Raw genomic sequence first — 20781 nt, 5'->3', positions numbered from 1 at the left:
GCCTGAGCTCCCTTAACGGCATGCCGAGCCGCAAAGGGCCCTGGCAGGAAGAGGCAGCTGGGGTGCGACGGTGCTGCCCGCGTCCTCCCGTCCCACGGGTGCTGCCGGGGTCTGCCGGACCCAAAAGCAGCTCCAGCTGTTTCCTTTGCTGCTGCCTTTCTTCCTTATCGCGGTTCCGTGCTCAAACCAGGCCTCTTAGAGCTGGGTTTTGTTTCCTGACTTGGGGCAGCGCTCCCAAAAACTGTCCCCTCCTCATTTCCCCCCCAAACTTGCACACTCGTGGGCTCGTGCCACTCACAACCCCCTGGCCAAGGGGAAGGCTGTGCTGCGTCGATGCCACAGGCGACAGACCCCCCTCCTGTCCTGGGGCTGCACCCCAACATGCTTGCCCTGGTTTTCCTCTCCGCAGGCATCTGCCGCCGGCCGCCGTGGGATTCCTCTCTGCTGCCTTTCTCAGGGCCGAGCGGCTGCGGGCGAATGCTCAGCCGAGTGGAGGAAACAAATGAGCCCACCCTCTGCTCCCCGCTCGGCCCTGTGGAGCTGGAGCACAGCCACCTCCCAGCACACGGGGGGGGGTTTGTGGCCCCGCTGGGGACCCTGCAGCAGGGGTTTGTCCCCGGGAGGGATGTGTCCTGTGGGATGCTGCCATCACGTCCTCGCTCGCCCGGCCGCAGCACGGTTGAAGGTGATCCCGGCCGCTCGGAGGACCTTTGGCCAACCTCAACTTCAGCCAGGCCCTGGAGCCTGGCAGAGACAGACACTGGCGGTACCTCTGTGCCACTGTCCCCGGGATGATCCTGGGGGCCAGGGGCCAGCTCTGCCTGGCACCAGCAGCCCCGCAGCTTGCTGCTGCCCTGGCTGACCTGAACCCCCAGGATCTCCCTCTCACACCCCCCTGCAGCCACTTTTGCTTCCCAGGCCGTGAGCGGAGCACACCGGGGCTGGGGCAGAGCAAGTTCCCCCGGGGATTTCCGCAAGTCCCCACCCTCCGGTCCCCCAGCTCCAGGGTGCGGTGTGGGGGCTGCTCGGGGGAGCGGGGCTGCTCGCTCATTTCCGTCGCACAGCGGGTTACCGGCGGGCGAGGCCTCCCGTGCCGCTTTCCCACGCAGTTTCAGTTTGGGGTGTTTTTTCATTTCGCTTTTGAAGCTCCGAGCTCGGAGCCGGGACCGGCGTTCGAGGACCGGGCAAGGGGATGGGAAGGACGCGCCCCGGGAGGCCAAGGAGTGCCACCCCGGGCGTGCCCCCGGGGAGAGCGGCCAGCGCCGCGCCGGTCTCCAGCCACCGTCGGGGCTGTCTGCGGTGACCCCGGGGGGGGTTGCTCAGCGGGGGGTGGCCCGGCCGGCTGGCGGGGAGAGGCGGAGGTGGCCCCGGGGAGGGAGGGGGGGCGGTCCGATCCCGGGGGGGGGGGGGGGGAGGCGATCCGGCCCCACGGGGTGCGCAGGGTCCCGCTGCCGGCGGCAGGACCCGGGCACCCCCCGCGGCACCGCGCCCGGGACGCCCCGGCGGGGCGACACTTCATTTGCATACACCACTCCTAAGATTTGCATAACCACGCCTTCTCATTTACATGACAGCGCTCCGTCGACTTCCTTATGTGGCAGGTCTCGCCCCCCCCCCCCCCGCCCTCCCATTGGCGGCCGCTCGCCCCGCGCCCCGCCCCCGGGTATAAAAACGGGCGGGCGGGCGGGCGGCCGCGCAGAAGGGACCGGCGCGGGTGGCCGGGACGGGCGGCGGAGCCGCTCCCGCCATGAGCAGCAGCGCGGGCCCCGCGGCGCGGCTGTGCCGCCTGGAGCGGGGACCGGACGGCTACGGCTTCCACCTGCACGGCGAGAAGGGCAAGCCGGGCCAGTTCATCCGTCTGGTGGAGGCGGGTTCACCGGCCGAGCGCTCGGGGCTGCGGGCCGGGGACCGGCTGCTGGAGGTGGATGGCGAGAACGTGGAGCGGGAGAGCCATCAGCAGGTGGTGGAGCGCATCCGCGCCGCCGCCGGTGCCGTTAGCCTCCTCGTCGTGGACTCGGTGGCCGACGAGCAGCTGCAGAAGCGGGGCGGAACGGGTACCGAGCCCCCCGTGGGTGGCGGGCAGGCGGCCCCGGAGCCGGCGGAGCCCGCGGAGCCAGCGGAGCCCGCGGCGCGGGAGCCCAGCGGCGGCGATGGCCAGCGGGTAAAGTGGGTGGCTGGGGGCAGCTCGGGAGCTGGAAAGTTTTCGGGTGGAAGTGTCCGGGGAGGGAGTGGGGGTGGTGTTGGGTCCTCCCGGAACGGGCCCCGGTCGTCGCCTTCCAGCCGAGCGAGCGGGAGCAGCAGCCGCCGCGTCTGCCTCCGCCTCCCCCCCGGGCACCCTGTGTGGTTTCACTCTCGGTCCTTTCTTTTTTTGCTTTGCTTTAAAGGCGGCTCCCCAGGAGCACCGGCAGCCGCCGCGCCCTGCTGCTTTTCCTTTTTTTTTTTTTAAAAAATTTTTTTTTTTTTTTTTTTTTTTTTTGCTGAACACTTTTCTCTACCAACGGTGTCGGCCGATGAGCAGGGACAGGCGGGCACACGGGGTTCGGACCTGCAACCGGGCAGCCCGTCGTGTCCCAGAGCGCTTCGGCCTGTCCTTGTACTGCAGGGGCGGTAAAACGGGGTGAGAAAAGCACCAGGGAGCGAGGGCGGCGGCGAGCTTCGACCTGCAAGTGAGCCCCTGCCCAGGGCTGGGATGAGGGCGGCTGGCGTTAGCCCGCTCCAAAATACAACAAAAAGAGCTGGGGCAGACGTTATTTTTTTGGGGGGGGGGGGGGGTGGGGGGTGTGACTGCAGGTGTTGGCGGTCACTTGTGCCCTGAGCGTGTCCGATCTCCGCTGTGGAGCGGAGATGGTGGAGCCCTTCCCGGGCTGGGGGGACTGATCCTGTCGGTCGGTCCGCACCTACAGACAGACACTTACTAATTCAGGAATGTCGGCCTTAAGTGGTGCGTGGGAGTTAGCGGTTGCACAAACAAAGTGATGTAGAGAGGTGAGGAATTGAGAAATAGCTGACCCCTCCTGCCCAGAGGGGTTCCTAAGAGACGCTCTGGGCTGCTGGAGAGAATACTGCCTTTTATTTACCCAGCAAAACAATGTTTGTTGTTACAACAGAGATGTGGATAGGCTTCCTAGGAAGCAGAATCCTGGTGTCCCCAGGGGTGGGGAGACCTTCTGGAGAGCTCCTTAAGACCAGCTGTGAAGGATTGGTGCTGTGGGGCCTTCCCAGTGCTGGTGCTGAGCCCCAGGCAGACTTCGGTGCCTCACTGAGCGGTTGTCATGCAGGGTTTTGCTGAGGATCAGGTGTTTTTATTAGTTGTGTCTCCTGTTGGACTTCAGCCTTGTTGCCTGTGGTTGTGCTGGTCCCATCCCTGCCTGGCTAAAGCACCGCTCCAGCATCTCCCTGATGGGCTTGTTCAGGTGGGAAAAACCAGGCTCTGCCCCCTGGCAGCGCCCCACTTGCTTGCTGTCCCCCGTGGCATCCCTGACCCCTCAGGTCTGGCCCTGTGCCGGGCTGTGGTGCTGCCCGGCACAGGGGGAGCGTGTCTGCCCTCCCATATGTCGCGGTGCCAGTGATCCCTCGGGGCCGGCAGGACCGTCTGTGCTGTGCTTTCCGCTTCCAGATCTCTCCATGGGCTGGGAAAAATAAAAAGGGTTGTAGTTAATGCAGCTCGGGTGAGTCCCCTGCCAGGTTTGGGGGGCTGAGGATGTGCAGTCCCCAAGGGGGATGTAGCCCCAATGTGCTGCGGGGTGGTTGCCTGCTTGCAGGGTCTGGGCTGGCTGGGGTGATGCAAAGGGCCTGGGAAGCTGGAGATGCCCCACGGGCTTTAGGGGGCCAGCCCGGGCTGGAGATGCCCCACAGTCTTGGGGGTCAGGCTTGGGGTGAAGCTGAAGCCTATGCAGTTACTGCAGGTGGTTTCTCTCTGCACAGGAGCAGGAAATGAGTGACGTAGGTGACATGGGGTGACAGTGCTGCACAGCCCCGGATGGTTTCTCAACAGGTAGCAGGAAATCTTGTGGCTGCAGCAGGGCCCCGTGCTCTGGGCAGGAGGGCAAAGGCGAGTGGGTTTGGAGACGTCGCCCCAGCCGGGCGCCCACCAAGTAGGGTGGGAAGATGCCGGGCGGGATGCCGAGCCAAGCTGGAGCGGGCAGAAAGGGATTTCTCTCTGTTGAGCCGGGAATACACTGGTGTGCCTGTTCTCCGGCCTCTGGCGAGCAGCCAGCCTGCTTCCCTGTCCCCCTGCAGCCCCCAGCAGCCCCATCCCAGCCCCTGGGTTGGTGGGATTCCCCCGGGAGCGGGAGGTTTGCATTGTGTCAGAGTCCTGTTTGCTTTATTGAGCTGGACTTGCCTTTATTTACTTAACGAGCCTGGAGACACTCGCTGCTGGGAGAGCCCCAGCCTGGCTGACAGCACCTTCACCCTGCCTGGGGCCGAGGAGTGTTTAACATCTCCCCATTTTGGGCAGGATCCAACCTCTCTCCAAACCCTGCTGGGCTCTGCGCAATCGAGACCCCTCTGTGCCAGGGGACTCTGACACCCCCGTGCCTCCCAGTGCTGGGCATGGTCTGAGGAGGTCTTGGGGGGGTTTGCCATGGGCTCCCTTCTCATTCCTATAAAACTTTGGGTGTGCAAATCCCCCTGATGCTGGGGTGGAGGTTTTGAGCCCCCCTGGAGGCACCTGGGGAGTTGATCTCCACACCCCCCTTCTGCAGCGCTGAGCCAGCAAGGTGACAGTTTTACGCCCCCAAGGCCAGCCCTGTTTCTGGGGGCCATGCTCTGTGGGGACTGTCCCCAGAGCTCACTTGGGAGCCATGACGCCTCATCCTCCCCCCCGTCCATGTTTCCAGAGGCTTCAGCTGCTCGGGAGCGTCTTGAGAAAGTTTCATGCAAACCGCACGGCGTTACCGGAGCAGCACCGGCAGCTGCCAGCCCCAGCGCCCTGGCATGGGCTTGGGCTGCTTTTACCAGGGAAAGGCTTTTGTGACGGGCCATGGGCTTCTCTCTTGCAAATTTAGTGCTAAATTAGAGCCCTCCCTGCCAGCAATGCTCCTCTCTCCTTGTAAAACCTGGGTGAGCCTCCCAGGGCTGGGTTTTGGGGTATGACAGGCAGTAGATCCCCCCATTTGGGTGCATTGCAGTGGGGGTAGCTGGTGTCTAATTAGGAAATGAATTAAATTTCCTCTCAAGGCAGCTGCATGAAAAGCAGCTCCAGTCAAACGGGACGTGACGGGGATGCTGTGAGGAGGCTGCTTTGCATCCCCTTTGTATGAAGCCCGAATGCGTGCGCCAGATTTTGGGACCAGGGTGAATTTGCTGGCCGAGGCGTCCTCGGAGCTGTTGTGTTTCTCTTTGAGTAATTGGGAATGCTGCTGCCGATGGGCTTGTTGCTGCTTGTAGGGCTGCGGGGAGTTTCCTGGGACTTGAGGCTTCAAAAGCTGTCCTGAAATTGCCGTTGGGGAGCTGGAGAGTAGGTGCTGGCACACCGTGCAGCTGGGTTCCCTGTGTCCCTAGGGCTGCTAGTCCTGCTGGGTGGCCGAAGGTGCTGGGGAGGGATGGTCTGGTACAATCCCAGAGGGAGAAGGGTCTGGAGGTGCCCCAAGTCCTGTTCCAGGGCAAAACCAGGGATGGGATGCTGCTGAGCTTCCCATCCCAAATGGGCATCTCTGGATGGGAGATGTCCCTCTGCCACCCTTGGGTGCAGAGGAGAGGGGTGGCACAGGACGCCCATACTGGGGGGGGCTGAGTCCAGCTGCCCCCCCCTGCCCTCCCTGCCGGAGGTTGTAATTGCTTGTAACGAGGCTCTGCTGGCTAATCCATGCCCCAGTGCGGCAGGAGGGCTGCTGGCATTGGAGGAGAGGACGGGAAAGCTTATAGAAATTAGGGGCATTTCCATTTTCCCACTATCCAGCTCCCGGCCCTGCAGCCGGGGGGCTTCTCCGCACCCTGGGTGTTGACCCCCAAACCCTCTCACCCCACGTCCCTTCTGGCCAGGGGGACTTTGGGGCTGGAGAGATGCCCTACTGCAGGGTGCTCGCCCTGTGGATGAGCAGGATACGGCCGCTGGAGGATTGGATGCATTTATATTTTTCTCTCGGGGAGGCAGAATGGTGGCTGCCCGCAGGGTTTCTGCTGGCTTGAGGGACTTGGGGAGGGTGAAGGTGCCCTGGCACGGTGGGCTGGAGGAGCTGCCACCCGCTGGTGGGGGGATGCCAGGGGGGAGCCGGGTCATGGTTTGGCCGGGCTGCCCTCGCACCGGGTGCTCCTACCGTCGCTGGTCGCCTTTGAGGGCTTGGTGCCCCCCTTGCTGCCATGACCTGTCCCCTTGCCCTGAGGCATCTGTCCATCCTGCAGGACTATCCCCGCCTCCTAAATTCAAGGCCCCAGTGTTTCAGGGAGCCTGGGCTGCTGGGGCTTTGTTGGTATGGGTGGAAGTGAAATCCTCCCTCCTCCTCTTCCTCCTCGCCTGGGAGCGCTGCCAGCGCTGCTTGCTGGGTGCTCCCTCCAGCTTTGTCCCGAGCTATCGGCGTGGAGCAACCCCGTGGTGCTGCCAAGGGCACCGGCAGCGTGGGTGCTCACAGAGCCTGAACCCCTTTCCTGGGGATGAGCCAGGGCAGGGACCCGGGAGGTGCTGCCTTCCTCCAGGCTCCACCAACTCCTGTTTTTTGGCTTTGTTTTTGATCTTCCCTGTCCCCACCCTTGCTAGGGATTGCTGCTTGGGTGGAGGGTGCAGTTGCAGCAGCCTGAGCACCCCGTGAACGTGCTACCAGCCGGGCACGGGGACTGAGACAGAGCCCGCAGTCCAGCCCCCTAGCACGGGGGACCAAAGGGCAACCGGGTGAAGTCGAGGTGTCGCAATCCTCCGCCCAGCCGGGGAACCCACTGCTGGTCTGCGGAGGAGACACCAGCAGCTTGTCGGGATGCAGCTGGGCTGTCACACCGGGTATTGCCCAGCTGAGCCATGGGTGGAGCGGGTCCTGTGTGACTGCCAGCGTTGCAGCATCCCGGGCTCACCTTCGCTCCCCGACAGACCTGGCTGGGTGCTTGCGTGCATCTCCCTTTCCGGGGCGTTGGGGAGCGGTGCCAGCGTGGCAGCCGGCCTTGACCCTGCAGGAAGGCGTTGTGCAAGAGGATGGGTTTTTATCGAAGCGTTGGGCTTAGCGACTGCAAAGGCGTCACGCCGGCTCATGTGGGACCCGATGCCACCGCAGTGCTGCCAGACTTGGGGTGCCAGCACCCTGAGGGCCAGGCTTTCCTGGCAGGGGTAAAGGGGATTTCATAGGAAGAAGGGAGTGTGCTGTACAGGGGGTAAAGAGCTGCACAGTGCAGGTACAGTAGGGAAAATTCCTGCGGGGAATGTCCTTAGTGATGCTATGGGCACTAAAGAAGAAAGGACAAATATTAAATCTCCTGGTGAGGAATATGTCAGGAGCTTGAGTGCAGCTTTGCTGCTGGGAAAGCCCTACCAAAGCCCAGGAGCTGGTGGTCAAGGCAAGATCAAACCATTTTATATATAAATAGGTAGAAATGGTGTTTGGATGCTGGGATTGGAGCAGGTCTGACAGTGCTGGATGCAGGTGGCTGGTTTGTGTCGCCTGGTTCCTCTGATGCTTCCCAAGCATCCTGCTCCCTGCCAGGCAAGTGAAGGCAGCTCCTATTTGCCAGGCTCCTGGGGATGCTCCTGCTTCTCCCTGCTGCTCACAGTGTGGGGAACTGTGCTCTTAAAGGGCTCGTGGGGGGCTGGGTGTGGGGCTGGAGCTGCCCCAGTTGGGTTCCCCAGCTCTGGGTGCTGGTGGATCCGCAGGTCAGGATGAAACCGGGCTCAGACAAGCTGGGTGTTGCCTCCTGGAGAGGTGAACATCCCATGTCACACCACCCCAGTCGAGCTGGTTTCTCTCTTTTGCAATCGCAGAGGGTCGTGCCGGGGCATCTTGGCACGATCCCAGTTGCCTGCCCAAGCCTTGTGTGCCCCTTCCCTGCTGGCAATGGCTGCGGGGTGCTTTGGGGTGGGGGTCCGGCTGGTCCCATGGCTCAGTTTGCTGTGGGAGGGGGCTGTGGCTTGCAAGGCGGTGGTGGAGGTGACCTGCCCCAGCAGCTGAGACTTACCCCATAGCAAAGGCTTCCTGGGTGGGGTGGGGGTGCTTCCCAGCAGCCTGGGCTGTGTTTCCTCCTCCACCTTCACGTGGCACTTGCAATCCTGATCCCAAAAAGGAAGAGTGTGGTCTGGAAACACACATAATAACGTGTTTCTTTAAGGTTTCGCTGCAATTAGCATGCCCTGCACCTAATTAATTAAGTAGAGCCTGGGTGGTGGTTTGGCAACCCGTCCCAGCTTGAGGTGTCTGTGGGTGCAGGTGGCCGCCTGAGGATGGTGACCCTGCCACCCAAGCAGGCATCTGGTGGTCCTGGTGCTGTCCCTGGGGGGTCCAGGAGCAGCTTTCCCACAGGCTGTCCCCGTTGCAGGAGGAGCTGCGGCCTCGGCTGTGTTGCATGAAGAAGGGCCCCAACGGCTACGGCTTCAACCTGCACAGCGACAAGACCCGCCCGGGGCAGTACGTGCGTGCCGTTGACCCCGACTCGCCGGCTGAGGCCGCGGGGCTGGCCCCCCAGGACCGCATCATTGAGGTATGCCGGGGCTGGGGGGACATGTCCCCAAATAGCTCAGTGCTCCCTGACATCCCGGTGCCCAGGAGGGAGCCGCTCTTTGCCGGGATGGTGCGCGATGTCCCCAGCACCAGCGGTGACTCACGGCGCAGCCGCCTGACCCGCTACCAGTCTGTCAGTCCCCACCCAGGGGTGCAGCGGGGCAGGCAGCGGGGAGCAGCTCCGCAGAGGGCTGGGGCTGAGCACTAATTAGCTCTCTGTGGGTTAAGTGGCAGTAGCGCTGTCCTCAGCCCTGAGCAGGAGTGTCCCTGGGGTGGGGCAAGCGGAGGACAAGGTGCACGGTGGCCCCAGGCCCTGCTGCCGTGACTGGGGTGGGGACTGGGACAGGGTTTGTGCCAAGAGGGATGGTGACCCGCGAGGGCCAGCTGCGTTCCGACCCTGCTGCTCACGAGGGTATGGGGCTGCTGCCTCTTTTGGGGCGAAGCTTTGGGGGCTCAAAGGACTGTGCCATGGCACGAGGGCTTTTTGCCTTGCCCATGCTGCCCGTCTCCTGCGCCAGCCCCAAGTCCGTGCCCTGCCGGGTGCTCAGTGCCAGCTTTGGCCATATGATCCCGTGCTAATCACTCAGAGGCAAATCTGCTTTTAATGAGGTTTTGCTGGCTTCACTGCTAATCCCCGCAAGGCTGCGGATGGCTGCGGATACCTGCGGGGGGCTGTGGGGTGGCTGAGCTGGGGTTGTGACTGGTACCAAGGCTGGTACCCGGCCCCTCCATGGAGCTCCCAAGGGACAGATGTCCCCTGGCCCCCGTGGTGACGTGGTGCCATGCCTGCAGGTGAATGGGGTGTGCATGGAGGGCAAGCAGCATGCCGATGTGGTGGCAGCCATCAAGGCGAGTGGTGACGAGACCAGGCTGCTGGTGGTGGACATCCTCACGGATGAGTTCTTCAAGAAGTGCAAGGTGGTGCCCTCGGAGGAGCACCTGGCAGGTGGGTTGGGGGCTGTGCTGCAGGGAGTGGGGTTTGCGCCACCTCTGTGGCTCTGTGTCACCAAACCTAGGGGGTGCTGGGGGAGTCCCCAAGCCCTGGGAGGTGGAGGTCTCATCACCCTGGGGTCAAGCAGGGTCACCTGGCTTTGGCATCTCCCTGCCTGGCTGAGGGCCCCATGCTGGGGTGGTGGGGCTAGGTGGGTTTGTGGCCCCAGGTTGCACTTTGGCAACATTTACATCCTGGGGAGCAAACAGGGAGCAGCCACCTTTCGCTGTCCTCTGCAGCCTCGGCTCTGCCGTGGCCACCTCCCTGCTGTCACAGTGGTCCCCGGGAGGATGGGGAGGGGGTCTCACTGGGCTGTGTGTCATGGCTGTCATCATGGGGATGTGCCTGGTGCCCAGCAGCATCCCCCTATGCTGCAGGGCTGGCTGTGAGGGGTGGGTTAAAAAATTGGTCGCCTGGGCAGACCCTGGGCAGTGTTGGGTGAGCGCTGGCCATGCGCAGCCTTTGTGTCCCTCAGCGAGGGGGAAGAGCAAACACCTCCTCACCCGGCATCCGTATCCTCGCCCTGCAGGTCCCTTGCCAGAACCAGTTGCCAATGGTGACATAGGGAAGGTAAGAGAGCCTCATCTTGCTTTTAATCCCATCTGTGCCAGTCTGCAGGCAGGAATCCTGCCTGTTTAGGGGTCCTCCCTGCCCATGGGTGGGTGATGCCACCAGGGACTGCAGTGCTCCCAGGCTGCTGCACAGGAGCAGATGCCACTGGGAAGGGGACAGGGAGCTGGGGCTCCCCAGGAAGGGGGTTGCTTGTTGGGGCTGAATGTCATGGCAGTGGCTGCAATGCCTGCCGCCTTCCTCCTCCTCCTCCTCAATTCTCCTGAAGCTGCAGGGCTGGGAGCCCTTGTGCTGTTGCAGGGAAGTAGCATCCAGCCCTGCAGCCACCCTCCTCCTCCTCCTCCCACTAAAGCCGGGGCAGTCAGGCTGGGGTTTAATCCTTCCCCGCCCTGGATGGGCAGCACTGGAGGTATTTATGAGCTTGGAGCTTGCAGGGAATTACGTGTGTGGGGGACAGATTTTGTGGGCCCCCTGGGTGGGTCTCACAACTCCGGGGGCTGTTCCCAAACCCCAGGGCTGGAGCTGCCCTGCTCACACTTGCTCCCTGTTCCCCGCCCCACAGGAAGATGGTGGAGAGCCACGGTCCAACTCTGTATCCGAGAGCCCGTCCAGCCCCGGGCCGCTGGCCGTGTCCCCCAGCTCCAGTGAGACCCACAGTGAGGTAGGGCTGGGGATGCTGGGGGGAGGCGGTGGCTGGAAAGCGGGGTCCGGGCTGAGCACCCACCACGGGGCTGTCCCAGAGGGGCACAGTGGGGCTGACATAACCTCTCGCCCCCCAGCCCAACGCACAAGAGGGTGACAAGCGCCATTCGGCACCCGGCTCCCTCCTGGACCTCGACATCCCGCTGGCAGTGGCCAAGGAACGGGCGCACCAGAAGCGCACCAGTAAGCGGGCGCCCCAGATGGACTGGAGCAAGAAAAATGAACTGTTCAGCAACCTGTGAAGGCCCCGGGGCCAGGGTCTCCCCAGCCTCACCCCCACCTCTCTTGCATCCCCCTCCTCCCTGCCACAGGCTCCTGGTGGGGATGTGGGGCTGCTCCAACACCACCCTGACCTGAGCGATGGGGCTCGGTGGCCAGCAAGTGTCCCTGCAACGAGGTCCTGGGTGGTGGTTTTAGGCTAGAGAGAACCAGGGGGTGCTGGGGGGTACCCCCTCCTGTAAGCCCATCCCTGGGGTGTTCCTTCAGCCCTGCTTTGAAGCCCTGCACACCCTGGTAGGCACGAGCAGGGCTTTTGGGGGGGCATCAAGGATTTGGGGCAGCCTGATGCCCAACATTTCTGATCCCTGCTACTCTCTGGTCCTTCCCCCACCCCAAACCCCACCTCCATTTGAGCCTCCCCCCCCCCCCAAATTGCCCTTTACCTGCCAAGACCTGAGGCTTTTAGTGACTTTTAGCAAACTCCCACCTTCCTGGCCACTGACCACAGCGATTCCTCCCTGGGGGTGTTTGACCCCCCCGCCTGGCAAGCTCCGTCCACAATGACCCTGTCCCTTTGCCCCTCCAGCTGCAAGGAGGGACAGGGGTGCCCAGCACAGCAGGGAGCCCCCAGCACCCAGGGCTATTTTGGCAGAGGAGAGGGTGTTTGGAGCCAGCACAGCAAGCAATAATCATCTCCTTTGCTCCCGCTCACTCCTGGAGACATTGCCGATCAGGGTTTGAATCTGCCACTGTTTAATTTAAAGGCTTCTCAATAGACTTTTTTTTTTTCTGAAATAAGAGTTTTCCAATCACTGTTTATTTTTTTTTTAAATGTATTTTGTGAAAATTCTTCCTGTGGATGTTTTGTTTCCATGTGTTGCGATCGGGTGTTGTACTGTCAAGCTCAAGAGAAATTCTGTTTACTGGAATAAACCTTCCTGACTTCACATGTCCGGTTTAAAGGCTAAATCCTTCCAAAGCCCAAGGGCGTGCGGGGGCTCATCGGGGGCTCGATGTGCTGCGGGGGCTGGGGGAAGACACAGGTAATGCTCCCAGTGGTGGGGGACACTGGGGCTGGTTTGGGTACCCTCTAGCACCTGGTGGGGCCAGGCTGGGCGGGGGGGGGGGGGTCAGGGTGGGACCAGCTGGTCCTGTTATGGGTTAATGCCTTGGGGTGATTAAAGGGCTCTAATCCCCTGGAGAGTGTGGGGGGTGATGCAAGGCTCTAATCTGTACCTGCTGGCTGGGCTGGAGGGTGGCAGCTCTGCTGGGGACAGCCCAAATCTGCCCCCAGCCCCTCAGGGGTGGGATTGGGGTGAGCCTGAGCCCCAGGGTTGCATCCTTGGGCCAGGCTCCCCCCAGGGCTATTTTTAAGCCTATGCAGGGCAGTTCATACAGGGCTGAGCTAAGCCCCCCTGCTGCAGCGGGCGAGCGCGGGGGCAACTGTGCCTGGGTGGCTCAGCAGGGCTGGGCTGGTGGCACCAAAGCTGCACTGGGGAGGGTGTGATGGTGGCTTTCCAGGGACAAGGCAGGGATGTGGACCCACAGCCCCCGCCTCTGCCTGGCATCTTCGCTTTCTCCCCTTCTGCACACTCATGTTTTGTGCTCCAAGCCCCCAGACAAGCTCCTCTACCTGAGCAGACGAGTGGTCACAGTGGTCTGCAGCTCAAATGACCACCCAAGTGACAAAGTGCCACCACATCTGCGTGGGACGTGCAGGCTGTCACCCTCCCTGGAAGCTGGAGGAGCCCATTTCAACCTGCCTCATCCTCCAAAGTCATGTCCTCTGCAGTGGCGCTGCCGAGCGGAGGTGAGCCCCTGTCCCCTCTTTTCCCACCCTCCACCCCCTTGGGGCAAGCAGGGTGTCCCTGCCTGGGATGGGCTGGGGCTGCCCACGCAGGGCAGGAGTGGGGGTACCCAGTGGGTCCCAGGAGCATCTTTTGCCTCTTTGCCTGGTCAGAGCAGCCTGGCGACTGGTTCCCTGTGGGAACCCTGGTTGAGCCCTGCTGGGACCTCCCCCAGCCCCAGGGAGGGCTGTGGCTTAGGACAGACCCAACTTTGTTTCGGGTTGCCAGGGCAAAGGCTTTTTCCCAGCCGCCCATGGAGGCAGGGGAGCGTGCTGGCGTTGCTGGGGGACCAGGGATGCCAAGCGGGGCTCTCACTGGCTCCGGAGCAACCAGCTGGGCCTGGGGAGCCGTGGCAGGGCCAAGGAGGACAGCATGGTTTCACTGTGCCCCCTCCTTGGCCCTGGCAGCAGAGGTTAAGAAAGAAAAAATTTCCCACCTTGGTTGCTTTTTAGGGGAGCAAATCCCACCCCAGCTACATCTCTCCTGCTAGTCGGGCCTCGCTCCTCTGGCAGGGGAGTGAAATGCTCCACGGAAGGAGCACAGAGCCAGCAGCTCACCCTGCAGGTTCTGCAAATCTCGTTCTGAGGGAGAGAATCCATTCCTGCCTGCAGCAGGTGATGGAGAGCGCAAGGATTAGTAGCCCTCGTCATGGTAATCCCAGCTGGAAGTAGAGCTGCTCTTCACTTTATTACTGCACAAAGCTTTCGCTACAACTAAATCCATGCTAAATACTTGTTGTTTAAAATACCGTGATACACTGTTCCCACACTTGGTTTTAATATTAGTCACAGGAATGATGTATTTAAATTAACTAAAATTGGAAAACTCAACAGCCCCCCCCAGGCCCTAAAAATAAAGGCACAGCAACACTAAAAATTCCACAGTCTACCAATCTCTGATAAAATCGCCCCCAGGCAAATCTGAAAGCTATTACCTGATACTGCGTAATTGGAACAAATAATTTCTGGTCTAGAATTAGCCATTACGGCTGCTATTACAGTGGGAAAACACACAGGAGCGTCAGTTATCCGCCTTACCTTCTGTCCTCCCCTCTTAGGAAGCTTCCCTGCTGCGGAGAGCCTGCTGCGCAGGGCGGGAAAGGTCAGGCTAAACAACCGCACTAAAAAGTCCGTCCAGTGGGAGTCAGGCAAGTGCCTCTTCTTCAGCCACAGGTCTCCAATAGATCACAGTGGAAGCCGGCTGGCTAGCTCCTGCCCGAAACGTATCTGCCCCCAGTAAGAGGTATTTTTTTCCCCATTCACAGCAGCGAATGGAGCCTCCAGGCTCAGCAAAGCAAGTCCTGAGTTCCTTGAAGACGGGGATCGCTATTCTGTCTCCTTTCAGTCGCGTTCTCCTCCTCCTCACTTCCTAAAAGTAAGGTAAAACAAAGGGCAGGATCCCCTCACTGATGGCCCCAGGCTTCCAGGTCCAAACACTGCCCGGAACTCACGGGCTTTTGTCTCGGCACTCTCCCGCGGCTGCCAGTCCCCCCATCAGGCAGCGATCGTGGCGAGGCTCGGCTCCGGTCTCAGTTGCCTGGTATCAATAACTTTCATCATGTGAACTTGTCCTTTGGTTGTGCTCACCCACACCTGGGCCTCGCACTTCCAGCACCCGGCAGTTCCCCCCTGCAACCCACCCACACCCCTGAAAACAGGATTTAAAGAGTCTCTGCTGGCCTTTACAACGCCTAACCACCCTTTCACCAGGCAAAGCCAGCAGCCCAGCCCCACTGCTCCCAGATAGCTCTGGGGAAACCTCAGATTTTTGTCAGGTTTTTTTTTTATTCAAGAGAAAACAGACTGAGCTACCAGTGCATTGAGACTGCCTCTGTCGAACTGATGAATCCTGCTCTAAGGGCAGAGGGAGAAGGAACAGTGGGTGCTGCTGGTCCAGACATGGGTGGCACCAGGACTCAATTAACCGCTGGTGATTTTAGGCTCTGCTGGAACAGCATGCTAAAGTTACAGTCATTCCTAGTCAAGCCTGTGAATTAGTGGCTGCTCGCCAGGTCCAAATTTGAGGCAGTATTCCTGGCTGGTGCAACAAGGTGCAAAGTTGACAAGATGACAAAGTAACCGAAGGAGACAGATGAAAACAGTCAAGTGCAGCGTTGGCTCACTGCTGTCCTCCACGCCCAGACCTTGCAATAGCGTCCAGCTCCTTCCAGGAAACCAGGCCTGTGTCTGGAGGTGTCTGTCAGGTCTCCAGCCCCCCAGCTGGCAGCTTCAGTTCAGCGTAGCTCTTCTCTTCCACGTGGTTTGTCTGTTCCAGCAGCCATCGTCTTTCCTGGTCGCTGACATCCAGCCTCAGCGTCACCTCTTGGAAAACGCTGTTCACAGCAACCTGAACCATACAGAGGAAGACCAGCTAAATCCCAGTCACAGGGCAAGCGCTGCTCACGTTCTCTGGGTAGAAGATGGGCTGTTACCTCACCTCCTTAAAATGAAGCTTTTTGAACATGCAGATACTGGCTTCGTTTTCCTGACCGATCTTAGCCTCAAATTTGGTAATCCCCAGGTTTCTCACTCCTGTAAAAGAAATCAGAAAGAGAAGCATTTCTATTACCTGCTCAGCTGCCACAGCTATGAAAGCACAGGACTCCAATTTCTGGGGCAGATCCATCCCTTACTACCCAGTCTGTATCACTGGGAATATGTGCTTCCAAATCACATCCTGACTGTGCTCCTGTTCCCGTGCATTGAGCCACCCTTACCGTAGGACATCATCATCAGCGTCGCCTCCTTCCCAAACCCTCTGCCTCGGTAGCTGGGCTCTGAAAGAGACAGCCACAGAAGTCAGCATCCAGTTAGGTGAGACAAATCAACCATGCTGGAGGCTTTGCAGAAGAGACTGTGGCCTGGACCAGCAGAGGATGCTGATCAGGACCCAACAGCCACGGCAAAGCAAGGAGGATAAAAAGCTGCTGTACGTAACGTCTGTCTGCAGCTGGCTTTAGCCACGGCCACAAAGCTCCAAGCTATGAAGCAGCACTTGACCTGCAATCATAATTTCAATCTCGCCCAGCGTTGGATCCTCAGGGTCGGTGAGGAAGAGATTCACGTCGCCCACCATGCAGTCCTCATCCGCACACGCCTGCCCGGACCACCGCTCCGTGTCCAGCACAATGAAGGTGCACTCTGGGGAGAACAGAAATGTGGCAGCACTTTCAGGGGCACGCTGAGAATTATTCCCAAATTACTGAAGGATGAAACTAAAGGCATGCAATGGACACAGGAGTAACAGTTCCCACGTGTTAGCAGTGAGGAAGAGCTAATAATCGGGCTTCCCACGCCAAGTGTGCCTGCTCCCATCCACAGAAATGTAAGAAATATTTTGAAAAACACATTGTGAGGGTGACGCAGGCACCAAGACTAGAAACAGGCTATTTAAGGAGCATGAAAACTTCCATCCCATGTCTGAGGTCTTCCTGCCTTGTCTCGCTCAGCAGCAAGTTTGGGCAAGGAATTATTTGGTGCACAAAAGACTGTGACCGGGTGATTCAGCTAGTGCATGTTATTGCTGCTTTGAGTAAGGCTTTTAATGCCAGCTAAGACAAATGCTCCAGACGGAGGTCTTTGCCAGCCTCAGTACTTTCTAGCTCGCTGTATTTCTACCAGGCTTTTACAGGCAGTGATTCATTACCTGTAGGAGAGCCAGGGAACCCATTCAGTCAACACACTTCAACCAGGTAATTACAAAGTTACTCGATTTCACAAGGAAAAATATAACCCCCTTCCACCTTTTTACGATGGTCAGACCTGGGGAGCATTGGCTGTGCAGCAGCTGCTCAGCAGATAATGCTGTGGGCAGTAAATCACTGTAATCTTTGAAAAACTGCATAAAAAGGACACCAACAGCCCCAGACATTCTCTACTTCCCATAGCATATACCAGCTATAAACAGAAAGCCAGTTCAAAGCTACCGTTGTAGGTCTCACATCCCCTCTGCTTTAGCAAGTAGAGCCTACTCACCGGGCACCCTCAGCCCACCGTGGGCCCCTTACAGGACAGAAGGGACCTGCTCACCGCCCCCACCCACGCTTACAAAACGTTTCCGAGCCTCACTGTCTGCGTCGTCCCGCCAGCTCCGCTGCATCTCATGCTCCTGCTGCAGGCTGAGCGGCTCGGAGGCGGTCAGGCGCTGCAGCTCCTCGGACTGCATCCACTCGTGGTACCTGGCAACGGGCCCCGGAGCCAGGTCACTGCCTGAGCTACAGCACCACAGGCCGATTTCCACAAGCGCTCGAAGGATCTGGCTGTCATAAAGCGGTTCTGGAAACACTAGCCTGGCATTCATGGCAGTGTAAAAGTATCCCCAAGCCTCTCTCCCTCATCTAACACAAGAATCAGTGTTCTCTGTGGAAATTTAGCAAGTTTGTCCATCCTGTAGCTTTGTCTGAAGAGCGCCCAGTGCAAACTTGATGTTTTTAAAAGTACTGAGCATTGAGTTCCGGTGCATTTCATCGTGACTGAGAGTGATACAGCATCTCCCGGACACTGACAAAAAGAAAAATACTAGCATCTTTGTGCTGAGGCTGCAGCTGGCCAGGCCAGCACTTTACAAACTGCCTGCATGCCTGCTTCTAATTTATCAAACATCCATCTGGCTTTACACATTGAAGTTTTGCTCTTCCACTGTCATTAGGGAAAGACATCAATGAACAAGAGAACTGTTGGTCGTTCACTCACAGTCAGGTATTTCCCTTTCCACAGGTACACAGTGGCACAGATGAAATTCTCTTTGCCAGCAGACCTGGCAAAGAGCATAGACCTGGCAGGGATGCCTGCTGCAGGGCGCAGAGGGCAAAACTGATTGCCTTTCTACGAGTGCTCTTTCTGCTGTGTGGTTCCGAGGGGGAAGAGGACCCTGCAGCTGTCAAGCCAGCACCCTTTCTGAACACCACACTCCCTTTAAAAAGAAGTGAATTAGCATAGAGTATTGGAGGAGGACAGAAGCCACATACCGAGGCACGTGTGCAGAAGTGTATGGCACCAGGGTCACCCTCTGTCCTTGCAGCACAGTGTTCTCGTTAATCTTCATGGCCTCTGCACTGAGAGAGAGACCCAACACCCCACTCCATGTCTCCAGAGAGGCCGAGGGATGGGACAAGCACCCCATGGAACCCTTCGGGAACCAGCAGCGGCCGCCCCCACTGTGCACACAGGCCTCAGCTCATACCAATCCCCCCGCCAGCAACCTTCCCGCGTCCCCCTGCTCCCCCCTACCCAGGGCAGGGCTGTATCGGTGCTCAGTTCTCGGAGGCCCAACAGCAGCCAGGGGTCTGCCCTCACAGGGGCCATTTAACACTTCATGACCCAGGTGGTGCCGGAGGAGCCCTGATCCGACACGGTGCGGGCCTCGGGCCTGAGGGGAGATATGGGGCCTGAGGGGAGACCCGGGGCCTGAGGGGAGATCAAGGCCTGAAGGGAGATCCGGGGCCTGAGGGGAGATCTGGGCCTGAGGGGAGACATGGGCCTGAGGGGAGACATGGGCCTGAGGGGAGACATGGGGCGTGAGGGGAGATCCGAGCCTGAGGGGAGATCCGGGCCTGAGGGGAGATCCGGGCCTGAGGGGAGACATGGGGTGTGAGGGGAGATCCGGGGCCTGAGGGGAGATCCGGGGCCTGAGGGGAGATCTGGGCCTGAGGGGAGACATGGGGCGTGAGGGGAGATCCGAGCCTGAGGGGAGATCTGGGCCTGAGGGGAGACATGGGGTGTGAGGGGAGATCCGGGGCCTGAGGGGAGATCTGGGCCTGAGGGGAGACATGGGGCATGAGGGGAGACATGGGGCATGAGGGGAGATCCGGGGCCTGAGGGGAGATTCCGGCTCTGAGGGGAGATCCGGGGCCTGAGGGGAGATCCGGGGCCTGAGGGGAGATCCGGGCCTGAGGGGAGATCCCAGCTTTGAGGGGAGATCCCGGTTCTGAGGGGAGATTCGGGGCCTGAGGGGAGATCCCGGCTCTGAGGGGAGATCCGGGCCTGAGGGGAGATTCGGGGCCTGAGGGGAGATCCGGGCCTGAGGGGAGATCCCGGCTCTGAGGGGAGATTCGGGGCCTGAGGGGAGATCCGGGCCTGAGGGGAGATCCCGGCTCTGAGGGGAGATTCGGGGCCTGAGGGGAGATCCGGGCCTGAGGGGAGATCCCGGCTCTGAGGGGAGATCCCGGCTCTGAGGGGAGATCCGGGCCTGAGGGGAGATCCGGGGCCGGGAGGAAACGTCTACCTGCCGCGTCGCCCTTCCGCGCATGAGCAGAGGCCCTCCCACCTCCCCACGCCCCGATCGCTTTGCGTCATCGCCCCGCCCCTACCCTACCCCTTCCCTTCCTGCCCCGCCCCTACCTCTTCCCCGCCCCGCCGACGGGCACGTGATTCCGGAGCCCAATCGCGGCCAGCGCATTCACCCCGCCCCCGCCCCGCCCCGCCCCGCCCCTCCCCGCCCCGCCCCGGGAGCCAGTCATGTGGGCGGAAGGTCCCCGCGAGCGGCGCGTGCGCCGTCGGTGGCCCGCGGTGAGGGAGGCGGGGCCGCCGGCACGAGCCGCCGCCGCCGGTGAGGGGTCCCGGTGAGGGGGCGCGGGGTGAGGCGGGGGGGGGGCCCATAGGTGGGGTCTGGGGAGCGTCCCTGGGAGGGGGAGTCTGGGCTGAGGCCCGGGGAGGGGTATCGCAGGCGGGGGTGTGGGGCGAGGCCCGGGGAGGGTCCCGGTGTGGGGCGGTGGTGAATGGGAGCGACGAGACCCCGGCGGGAGGGAGAAGGCCGCGGGGGGGGGGGGCTCTCGGGGTTGTAGGGGACTTCTCTGGGGCGGAGAGGCGGGATTTCCCTGGGGAGGGCGAGCAGCATTGCCAGCGGGGCTCGGGAAGCCTTGGTGGGCTCCGGGCCCTGGGGTAGGGCTCCTCCCGGGCTGGGGGGCGGGCCCTGCGCGGGCACGCTTTCCCCGGTTCGTCCCGGAGGTGTCTGTTGGCGTGTCCGCGGTCTTGCTGCCTTCCCTTGGTGCGTTAAGCCTGGCTTCAGCGCCTTGAGTCGAGCTCTGCTGTAAAAGAAGCTGTTTGGCCTCTTCTGAGGGCAGGTTTAGCGATGGGCACGGTGGGCCGCGCTGCCTGAGGGATTTCTGTCATCTAGCGGGTGTGTGTGTGTGTGTCAGCTCGTGAACTGTTTGGGTTTTTACTGGTGCTCTTAGCTTGTGAAGTTGGGGCTGGTGACTTGTCCCAGTCGGTGTGGCTAAGTCGGAGCATAGGTAGGAGTATGAGGAATTTCATAAAGCTCTTAAACAATTCAGCTGTGGCTTTCAAAAGGCTTGGGTTCTCCTTCTCCCCTGTAGTTTTTCTAAGACAATGTGAAGTTCCACAAATAATTCTTCTCTGGGAACCTTGGTAAATGTAACAAAACTTCTTGGTGATTTTTTTTTTCTTCATAGGTCCAGTATTTTCGTTTGTCTGGTTATTTCTTTACTTGAGATGAAGAGAGACTTTAGGATGATTTTTTTACTGCTTTGATTTGCAGGAGGCACGTGCTCTCTAAGAGTAGTAGCTGCGTGAGAAGCAGCGGTATGAGATCGTCCTCAAGGCAGGCGTTTTCCCTCTTGAGGTTTTAGTGTCTGAAACAGCCCCTCTGGCTGTTTGGGGAAGATGCAGTTTGGTCATGTGTGCTGTGAAAGGGCAGAGCCTTTTGGCTACTTTTAAACTAGTTTAACAGGTATGAGCACTCTTTGTAAAGTACTGAACCAAGTGGCGCTGGTGAGTGTACCTGTCCGAAGTGCAAGGTCCTGCTGAAGTCCTCTGTTGTCCGAAATATCAGAAAACTGATGTGCAAACGCTGACTCGTG

At 60.2% G+C, this 20781-nt stretch overlaps 2 protein-coding genes across 2 annotated transcripts; one reads left to right on the top strand and one right to left on the bottom strand.

Moving 5' to 3' along the window:
* Positions 1–1747: 1747 nt before the first annotated feature.
* On the top strand, positions 1748–12065 carry NHERF1 (NHERF family PDZ scaffold protein 1). Its single transcript, XM_086473660.1, has 6 exons — positions 1748–2161; positions 8455–8616; positions 9429–9582; positions 10157–10197; positions 10760–10858; positions 10977–12065. The coding sequence occupies exons 1-6, from the start codon at positions 1748–1750 to the stop codon at positions 11139–11141; spliced, it is 1035 nt and encodes a 344-aa protein (XP_086329786.1). The 3' UTR covers positions 11142–12065.
* A 2543-nt stretch (positions 12066–14608) lies between these two features.
* NAT9 (N-acetyltransferase 9) lies at positions 14609–19201 on the bottom strand. Its single transcript, XM_086473550.1, has 7 exons — positions 19188–19201; positions 17932–18018; positions 17033–17142; positions 15965–16105; positions 15682–15741; positions 15402–15496; positions 14609–15311 (listed from the first exon to the last, which is right to left on the bottom strand). Exons 2-7 carry the CDS (start codon positions 18006–18008, stop codon positions 15165–15167), a joined length of 630 nt encoding a protein of 209 aa, XP_086329676.1. The 5' UTR covers positions 18009–18018; positions 19188–19201; the 3' UTR covers positions 14609–15164.
* Positions 19202–20781: the final 1580 nt, after the last annotated feature.

The sequence above is a fragment of the Leptosomus discolor genome, chromosome 15, assembly GCF_034619465.1.
Source record: "Leptosomus discolor isolate bLepDis1 chromosome 15, bLepDis1.hap2, whole genome shotgun sequence".
Taxonomy (NCBI): domain Eukaryota; kingdom Metazoa; phylum Chordata; class Aves; order Leptosomiformes; family Leptosomidae; genus Leptosomus; species Leptosomus discolor.
Note: the sequence above shows the minus strand (reverse complement) of the source record. Positions and strands in the feature narration are given on the sequence as shown.